Below are 10520 nucleotides of genomic sequence, written 5' to 3' on the forward strand. Positions count from 1 at the left end.
AGGGAACAGACCCAAGAAATTCTCTTACCTCTGATTACAAAGTTGACATGCAAAACAATCCAGGTGATAAACATTATCCTTTAAATCAAATCATTTCAGAAAAATAACATATATATTTTATATATATATATATATAATTAAATACCCAGAGGCACTGGTTTGCATTAGGTCTTAATTTCCAGCTAAATTAAAAATCAAATCCAGGCATTTTGAATGCCTAAGGGGCACAAAAGCAGCACCCAAAATCATTAACTTTTGCACTTTTCATAATATATCCCAAACCGGTCAGATTTGTTTTTCAAAATTTTGTAGTAAAATAAAAGTGCTCTTTGAGGAAAATCTAGGCAATTAAACAGCAGATGCTTAACCCCTGAAAAATAGAGGCTTACGACAGAAGTGCTGATAGACCCTTAACCACAGCATCATTAGCAGCAGGTGCTGCTAGAGTTATTAGTTTTCTAAATAGTTTAAATGTAAACAGTATTCTTAAGCTCTAAGTGTAGCATAATGGTTGGGATTTGCTCTTTAATTCTTTTTACTAGAAAGATACAGCTCATTTAAAATAGCTGGTAGATACAGAAAGCATAAATATACAGTAAGTTTAGACACTGATTGTACTAAATGCAACAATACAAAGAAGCAAACAGGAACACAAATGGTAACACAATAAAACTGTATTACATTTGTGCTTCAAGTATTACAATACTTTATGTACAATAGTCCAAAATAAACATCTCATGCCAAATGACACAAAAAGAAACAAAAACCCAAACAAACAAAAAGCCCCAAGAGCAAGCAAAAAAGAATCCAGCTGTATGTACAGTACCTTTGTAATTAACATTCAACTCTGAACTGGAGCAATTTTCACTACATACAGATTCAGTCCGCCTTTTATTTCACGCAACCATTCTGCCTCCCTATATCTATGCTATTCAGTAGGTTCCTGTGTCATTTCTTATATACATGTTGAGCAAAAAAGATAAAAGAACATAGTGCTTTGTATTCTTAATGATGTGGCATCAGATCAGCGAACCTGGGGTGCATAACCTTCTTTCATTAAACCCTCCTCATAGTCTGTCTGGCACAGAATCATGTTGTTCTTCAGGAAAAATTTGTCTCCAACGCAAAATCTGAAATTACAATAATAAAGGGAAAAAGAAAAGGTAGTTGCAGGGTGAATAATGTGATATGATCTCACACATAGGGATTGCATAACAAGCATTCACAATATTCTTGTACCAACCACACCGCTCATGCCTCTGCTGCCTGTCGCTGCGCACACAGACACATGTGCACGTATGTGAAAGCCCAGCAGAGGAATTGCTCTGGTATCAGAATTAATCATGTGCTTTCAACAAAATCTGGTGCATTCAAGCGTTTTTGCTTCCCCAGCCAAAGATTTCATTCAAAGCCCACTGAAGACTGTGGGAGTCTTGGATCAGGTCACTAGCACACAAATAAAACAGAATAAATACCCCAGGCTACTGAGTTGAGTGAAAAGTAAATGTCCTGCTTCACACAAACCAGAAAGAAAACAAAATGACCATATGCTGCAGCAAGCTCATCTGAGATACTTTACATTAGTCTTGTGCAGACGTACCGGAGAGAATTACTTATTATATTCCAGCTGGATCTTTTACTAGAATTGATTTAAACTGGTGGTTCTGACAACATTTCCTGGCATACACATAACTTCACATACATTGTAGTGCAAACTAGAGACAACACAGGCAGGTATGCAGAGAAACCTTTTTCTTTTTTCCTTTAGGAGTTGGTTTTAAATTTAGTTACTCTGCTAACTACTCTCTCTCTTGTGGTATCAGTGTATCTACCTTGTTAAACTATTATGTGCATCAGAATGGTTTGATTGCTACAAAACACTACTGAGATATTTCACTTTATTTTCTCTGATGAGTAGGAAAATAATGTTAATGCTTTTGGATGGCTGGCTTCAAACTCCCAGTAAAGTACAATTTCCCAGCGAAGCAATGTGCTTGAATACAAGAAGGCTCTTCACTGACACCCCCCCAGCCCTTCTCCCCCAACAAAGCCAATCTTCTGGAAGGTACTTAGGGAGCAAGTGAATAGGGCCAATGCATAGAAAAAGAGTTTCCCTAGTGACTGCCTTGGCAGGGTTACATGCCTTTGTTTATAGTGAACTCTCCAGCTATATAAAATATATTGGGAGGCACTGCTCACATTATTCCAATTAAAATGAAAGAAAGTAACCTAAATGAACCCCTTAACATTGATGTGAATAAATGAAATCAGTTTCTACCACCTAATTATGGATCTCACTACATAAAGTATTGTTGAATGTGTAATGGATTATAATGTCCTTTTTTGTATAATTTCCAAATGGTGACATCTTGGGCACAATTAAGGTCAGATATAAATGCCTGTGTTGTTTACGGTAGATTTAACAGCAGAGTAGCTATGGGAATAGCTGTATATGTATTTAATTGTAACAATTTAACCTTCAAATAGTGGTGCCTGCTGTAGTTGACCCAGTAAAACTACGTAAATGACACAGGTTGACCCGCCTGAACTCTGATAGTGGTGTCTCTTTATCAGATAGTCAATTTCTAATGATGTTCAAGCAGAAATCTTGGTGAATTGTCACAGATTAAATTGTATATTGAAAGCAGTCCTTTAATGTTTTGTGAAGTTGGAGGTTTAAATGAGTAGCAGTTGGACTGATTTACATTTGTGAAGATTGGAATGCTAGACAAACAGTGAACCCATTTATTTTCCAACTGGGTAGCTTTGGAAATTTATCCTTATGCTAGCTAAATAGATAGAGAGAAAATAGTGCAATAAAAAAGTGGATTGAAAAGAATTAGCTCTGCTCTTAAAGGAAAATGGGTTTGTTTATTTGTAGACTTTTTTTACCTTTTTTTACTTTTTTCTTTTTTTCTGTAGGATTACTGCCTGCTGCTGCTGCTGATTGAAAATAGAGATTATAGAATGATCGCAAAATCTTTAACTTACTTATGGTCAAGACTCTTTTACAGAATTTACAGGTTCCTGCTATCATTCCCACTGCAATCTTGGTATATTAGGGTACTAAAAACACAAAAGTGTTTTGAGTAGGTGTGTTGAAATGAAGAATTCTTGAAGCAAACAAGTTCTTCAGCAGTTTCTGCAGTTTCCATCTTTGGTATTTTTGTCCATGGACAACAATGTTCTCACATGCATGACGATTCTTTCGTATATGAATTCTTGCAATATTGCTTGCATCAAAATCCTGGCTGAAGAATTTTGTTTCTCAGGCCTCAGAGAAGTGCCACGGTTTGAATTAAACTACGGTAGTTACACAAGGGAGTCAGGATGCCTTTCCCAATAAAAAGTGTCTGCATTTTGCTTTTGCTGTGTTAATATGTCGAGCCAGAAATGCTCTACCTATGTCTACATGGCATTTGACAGCTTTATGCATGAGTGGCTTTAAACTTACACAGTTCCACAAATCATTTACCTTCCAAGTGTACAGCTGTCTTGTGGAAAGGCTGCCAGTGGCCTGTCTAGACATGCTTGGCTGCATGATAACCTGTGGGGTGGGGGTCTGTCTGCATGGTAAGACACCTTCTGGGTTCATCTGGGGCTGTGTCTGCATGCTGAGGGGTGACCCACTGTGCCTTGTGGGGGGTAACCTGTTCCTTGAGATACTTACTGTTCAAATTCTGCAACTGTTTTTATATTGTGCAAGTTCAGTGAATGAAACACGTTGGCAAAGACTGACGGTGAGGCTTGCATGTGCCCCTGGGTATTGAATGTGTGAATTATGCACTCATTAGGTGACAAGAAGTAAGCACTAGGTGAAAAACATTTAAAGGTGGCATTCTAGCTTCTAAGTAAAATGAGACCAGGCAATTAGATGGCTGGAAAAATTCTGTCCATCCAGACTTTCAACCTTATTTGACTCTCAAAAGTAGATTTAGCCTCTTCTGAAGTCAAAGAGCTAAACCTTGCAAATATTTCAGACTGGTTTTGCACACTCTAGGACTTAAACTTGCCTCAGCTTTTTAATGGAAGGGTAAATGCAAGCCTAGTCTTCCACCTCTGGCAAGTGGTTTTTTTAATTGAATTGGCATAAGATGTAAATCAGGGCACAATTTGGGCATGTGTATCGAATGTAGTCAAGGAACATATTGAGATGCCACTGGGTTAAGAGTATATAATGAGGCAAGACTATTATTCTTCTAGCAGGCAGATGGTAGTCTTCAGCCTTCCCTGAAACCCTCACCCAATTTATTTAATAGGCATGCAAGATGAACAAGGAAAAAGATACAATAGGCTGCATTAACATGCCAGATTGGATTTACCACCAGAAATTGATAATACTACTTTTGACATGACCATGACATTAATAGAATGACCATTATAATTAACCTACATCCTAGAACTCCTGTCGTATTTTACAATGGCAAAAGGAAGGCCATTTATATTACAAAATGACCTCTGCTATCACCTTGTTTGGAAGGGGAAGGTGTGCCTAGGCTAATCACAGGAAGTTTAAAACTTCCATTTTGAGAAATAGCTATTTTATTGTTCAGAACCGATATTTAAAGATATCTCACTGCTGTCTGTCATCTTCTCTGATGTACAGGATGTGTTTCAAGGTACTGAAGAATTCTTAAGAAAGTGAAAGAAACAGTGCTGTGAACAAAGATGGCTGTGTGTGAAGTGCCTCCTCTGGTAATGCCAGATCCTTTTGGGTGTAGAAAGAGACAAAATCTGGAAGCATTTAATTGATTTCCACTAGGATAAAAAAAGCTCAGACTTACCCCAAGCACACCCTTCTACTCTGCTTTGTGTGCTCAGTGATGTAACTTTGACTTTCCCTCTTATTTTAAAGGCTCCTTTGAGTTTCCAAATGAATGTTAATCTACATGAATCACCAAGAGAACAAAGCCACATTTTTACAACGCTGCCGTTCATCAGTCCACACCTATAGTTACTAAGAGGGAAAGTGGGAGCTGTGCTTGATTTTGTACATTTTTACCAGTACAATGTAATATATATAGACACAGAATCCTAGTTCAACTTAAAACAAAGAACCTCAACTTAGTGTGCTTTTTATTTACTAATTTATTTAAAAGCTGACATATATTAATTTTTATTTTAAATTTAGAGACACTCCATGACAATAAGCAGCATGCAGGTCTTCATAATTTATAAAATGACCACTCATGTAAAACTCTTATGTTTTGAAATAAGGATGTCCCTGGCATTGCATTTCCCCTACACACACACACCCCACTTGACAGAGAACAAAGGCAGCATTGTGTGGGCATTTTGCAGTTTATACTAGAGGTAAGTGTTTACAGCTACATCAGGGCTGTGATTTGAATGACGATCTAGCCATTTTCAGTCCCGTTCCCATTAAAATAAAGGCTGTTTCTGATAGAAGGATAGGACAGTGGATTTAAACACCCCTCAGTGATAGCAGATGGGGAATTTAAACCATACCCTGAACTGACTTCAGATGGCAGAGAGAAAATATCTCAAAAGATGGAACAAGCTGCTAAAGCAACCGACAGAGAGTGAAAGGAAGGACACTGAAACTCTGGAAAGTGGGAAAGGAAAGCCGAAGGCAGGCTGAGATCATCACTGTAGTCAAAAGTGTCAAGCAAAGATACAGCTGAGCCCACTCACAAGATTTTCCACTCCATTTTGCTAGTCACACACATGCAACCTGACAAAGTGTGAAAGGCAGTGTCTGTTTACAAGTTTATTTTTCCAGTTGTTTCCATTTTTTTTCCCTTTAAATGCTCTACAGAAGTAAACTGTACTGGGGCTATTGCCAATGTGAAGCGAAGTGCTTCTCAGGAGAAGTTTAATATGTTTACAAAGAAAAGGGAGCACTCACACCATTAAGATGACTGTCACTGAGCTCTGTGGGTATTTAGGAGATAGAAAAACTTCAAATTAGGAGTAAGCTGGACAGAGACATGAAAGATAAGGGGATGCTAAAACCTTCAGGCTAGGAGCAGAGCTTAATATTCACAAAATCCCTACAGCTTGAAGCATCAGTTTAAAGAAAAAATTGGGAAAATATGTCAAAAACTGGCCAGATGGAGCAATTAGATCCTAGAGACAAATAGCTTTATGAAAGGGAAAATACAAAACAGTGTGATTTGACACCAGGGGACTAGACTCAGTGGCTTAGGAAATCTCTTTCAGTCCTGTGTCTACAGTCCTATCTACAGTCTGTCTTCCTAGAATGTAAGACAATGTGTTTTTCTTCTGACTCTGAAACTGTAGTCTCCAGGAGGCCAATAGAACAGGACAAGCACATATTGAGCTAGTTCAGAGATCAAGTTTATGGCCCAAACAAAGTCTCCTGATATCAAGGGGTCAAACTAGAATCCACACTGAGGCTTGAGCTACATAGTGAGCTATAGATACTCAAAAATAATGCAACAAACACTGAAGATTATGTAAAACTTCAGTTGTACATAGTATCAGAAAAATCACAGAACCTTTCCTAAAAAGCACTAAGCAAAAATGAGTAGGCCCCTTTCACGTGTGCCAGGATCAGGATCAACTACTTAGAGGGCAGGAATATGAGGGTCATAACAAAGTAAGCACAAAGAAGGGGCTGCCCCAAGTATCAGTGTGGTGTGAGTCCATATAATTAGCTAGCTTGGAAGGCAGAAGGCATTGGAAGGTGCAACCACAAAATATCAGGAGAAATTCAGTATTGGCAAAAGCAAAGCATTAGATACTCTCTGGTAGTACTCCAGCTATGTTGTAGTCATATCACTATAAAGAATTACCCAAATGATTTAAAATTTAATCGGGGAAGAGAATGTGAAGATGGGGAATAAGGTCAAACAACACATCTTCTAATAGCTGGCAGGCCTTGCTCCCTCCATTGGTGATTTTTGCATATATCTGATATGTTTGTAAATAATATTCTCTTCAATAAGTGAATTCCACATTAGGAATAGTGACTGCAGTGAAAGGGAATAACCTAAAAAAATCTCGACAGAAGTATTTTGGATACAAAGGGTCAGCAAGAAATAAAGAAAGAATATTAAACTGCTATGTTATAAACTCATAATCTCTCAGCATCGGCTGTTTGGTTTTGATTAGCTTAACTAGAAGAAGAAAAAAGGATTTTGAGAAGGGCAACAGAAATTATTAATGGCATGGTGACTGACAAGATTATTCAGTTGAATAAAAAAAAAGAAAAGGTTTCATAGCAGATAGAAAAAAAATCCAAAATTGGTGATGAGTCAGGAGATGGGTCATAGTATTTTTATTCTTTATTGTTATATGAGTACTGAAAACCAAAAGATTTACAGCTATTTAATAATGAGAGAGTGTATTCAATGGGATGCTTTGCCATAGGAACTATAAAAAGCTAAGTTGTAACATGCATTCATTAGGATTTATTATAAAAAACAATAAAGTTAATTCTTCTGATTACCACTAGTGTCAAATTGTGAAGGAAGAAAGGTACCCTACAGGCAGTCTGTATTATTAGGCTCCTTGAGAGCTATTGCAATCTAATCAGGATTAGGCTCATTTTAAGAATTTCTGAAATTCTTTTAAACTTTTGTAACTGCTCTCTGTTTTGACTAGATGAACCAGTCTGTACTTCAGGTAAATCAATTCTTTTGTTCCCAGCCTAAGACTCTTGTAAGACTATTTCAGCAACCCTTTGCCCAAACTGCATGCAAAGTACAAATCAAATAAGAGACTAGATTGAAGGCTCAGAAATTACAAGGCTAAGAATTATTAAATGTTCCAAGAAAGCTCTGTTTCAGAAGCACCTAACAGCACTTTTCCAGGGGATCAGTGGCCCTAGGGCATAGTATGATGTATATTAGCTGTAAAGTGAAATTGTACATTAGTTCACGCTTGTAACGGTAAAAGAGGAATATTAAAAATTATCACAACAGCTTCTCTTTTACGGGGGAAGAAAGTTCACTTCCTCAAATCCAAGAGTGCTAACTATGATGAAAATCTTTTGCACTCAGGGTAACAAACATTGTCTGCTTTGCTTGACTGATGAAGATTAGCTGACTTCTTACATTAAAGAAGTTTGTCTTGTATGGGCTGAAGTGACAAGACAATAACTAAGTGCTAATTGTGCATAACCAACACTAAAGATATGCAGCCCCATTATGGCATGTAATAAATGAAGCGAACAACAGAAATATATTAGGCACTTTAATAATGATACTAGAATCGTGGTTTGAAAAAAACAGAGATGTGAAGGGTTTAAGAAACGGAATCTAGGAGCGTGTGTGTCTTACTTTGGTGGATACTACCAGAGGCTCTGCCTGCCTTGCTCAGAACACAGCCTCTTAGTTCTGTGGCAAGACAAAATTGATATAGGACTTTAAATAGCATTAGAACCTATAATTACCTTGCATTATTATATGGTTTAAGCAGTGGTTATTACTTGCCTGGTATTTTAATTTCCCATGCAACATGATGAAAAAGGTCAATTTGGCTTTTTTTAAAGAGCATAATTGTAGTGTGCTACACTTATTAGCAGCTGTACATTTTATGGTTCTTTAGGGAGGTCTGATTTTTAAATTACTACAGTGTTACCAAATAATACACTGCAAGACAAGGTGAGTTAGAAAAGCTTACTTAGAGCTCTAACTAACTTTGTTGTGTTAGACTATTATCTTCCCAATTTTTTCTGATTCCCTAGAAATGTGTATCACATATTCCTTCCCACCTGAAAGTGAAAAAAAACCCCACAATCAAAAAACCAAAACCAAACCAAACCAAACAAAAAATGCTATAAAACTCTCAGTAGAATAATGTAATAACTGAAAAAAACACAATAAGTACATTAAGGAGCAGACATAATTAGTTCTCTTATTTCCTAGACCTCATAGAAGTCACTGGCATAACTGCTAGCAACTCTTGTGGAGTCAGAAATAGAATTCAGTGAAATCTCTGACAGGATTTGGCCACCATTCTGAATGGTGTTGCTATAAATCTAACTGTATTCACCTCTGGAAAATTCAGTTGTTACGATTTTACCATTTTCAGCATTAATTCTGCAACTGTAACATGTGGGTGATGAAAGTGTCAGGTTTGGATCTTTGAGATTTTTCTGGCCTACAGCTAGGATGTGGAAATAAAAATACGGTATAACAAGTCCAATGCTGCTACAGAGAGAATGGTGGGAGTAACATCTTCTAAATTTCAGTTAATACAGCTCTGGCAACAGGAGGAACAACATGTACTTTAAAAGTAATACATGTGATAAAAATGAAGAATTTAAGTGAAAATAATGCAATAATGACAAATGGTACTGCTATGCTCTTCTGCAGAGAAGTATCTCAAAGTCCATTATAAATATATACTAATTAAACTTGAGAGCCTTTTGAAGGAGAGGAAGTAACATTATTCTTGTTTATTGATGTGGGAATTAAGGAACAAAAAGTTTTCTATCCAAGGTCATGAAAGATGTTCTGTATCATCTGTATCTGGAAAAGTATTCAGGTCTTATTCTCACTCTTGAGTTTCCACTATTGGTAGATGTTTTCTCCTCACTTGAATGTACGTCTGCACCGGTGCCGAATTAGCACTTAGCTTAGGGAACAGACCCAAGAAATTCTCTTACCTCTGATTACAAAGTTGACATGCAAAACAATCCAGGTGATAAACATTATCCTTTGCTCTCATCACCATCTCAAAAGCAGGTATGAGCTTACTGCAGGCAGCACAGTTTCCTGTAACGCCAAATAACCTGGAGATACAGAAAGAAATATATTCCTGGAGATTTAATTGAAAAGAGAACCACATTTTCTTTTTTTATCTTCCTTTTTTTTTTTTCTTTTTCTTTTTTGTTCCCCAGCAGTTTCTTGGCCTTTGATTCACTTCCCAGCACACCTCCTTTTGGAAAAGCTGGTCTTTGGTGCTACCAGTCTGGCCAATTTACAATACAAAGGCATAGTCCTTTTGGCCAGAGAAAGCTTTATGAAGCAGTGATAGACAAATATTGTACCTATTGTGATGCTATTCTTCTTCTGCGGGTTATACTGGCCTTTCTTGAGAAAAGAAACATCTTGTTAAACTAAACAAACAGTAAACACATTAGGGACATTGCATAACTGGGCAGGCAGAGGTCAAGCTGTTTGCATAGGTGGGGAGAGTCTTCTGCTTGGGTCCTGCCATACAGATGGGAGACACATAACCTTGGCTTTTGGTGCTATTTTTTATTAAAACACACTTTAGCTAGAAAAGAAATAACACTTGAAAAAGCCAATAGTCTTCTCATTTTTGACATCTAGTGCTAAAAGCTTTACCACTATTATTAGAACATTTTATGAACAAGTCATTGAAATCATCAGAAAGCATTAGTGGTTCATGCACCTTACAACCCTATACCATAGTTATTGCTATGATTATGTTATTCAGGTAGCACATTAAAGTAAATGAGGCTGTAAACTATATATAGTCACATCAGAAGTAGAAGTATGAAATACTGTAAGAACAATATGAAATGTTGGTTTTGCCAGACATCTATGTGTTTTTTTAAAAAA

General features: G+C 37.0%; 1 protein-coding gene across 3 annotated transcripts in view; it reads right to left on the bottom strand.

The window, feature by feature from the left end:
* Positions 1-450: 450 nt before the first annotated feature.
* LMO3 (LIM domain only 3 (rhombotin-like 2)) overlaps positions 451-10520 on the bottom strand; it is a 55931-nt gene continuing 45861 nt past the window's right edge. For all 3 annotated transcript variants that reach the window (XM_010002941.1, XM_010002942.1, XM_010002940.1), the window contains 2 exons: positions 9599-9724; positions 451-1130 (listed from right to left, as the gene is read on the bottom strand). In XM_010002941.1, the coding sequence (XP_010001243.1) occupies positions 1025-1130; positions 9599-9724 (232 nt within the window). In that variant the 3' untranslated portion in view covers positions 451-1024. The remainder of the gene's footprint in view (positions 1131-9598; positions 9725-10520) is intronic.

Source organism: Chaetura pelagica, unplaced genomic scaffold (assembly GCF_000747805.2).
Source record: "Chaetura pelagica isolate M959 unplaced genomic scaffold, ChaPel_1.0 scaffold117, whole genome shotgun sequence".
Lineage (NCBI taxonomy): Eukaryota > Metazoa > Chordata > Aves > Apodiformes > Apodidae > Chaetura > Chaetura pelagica.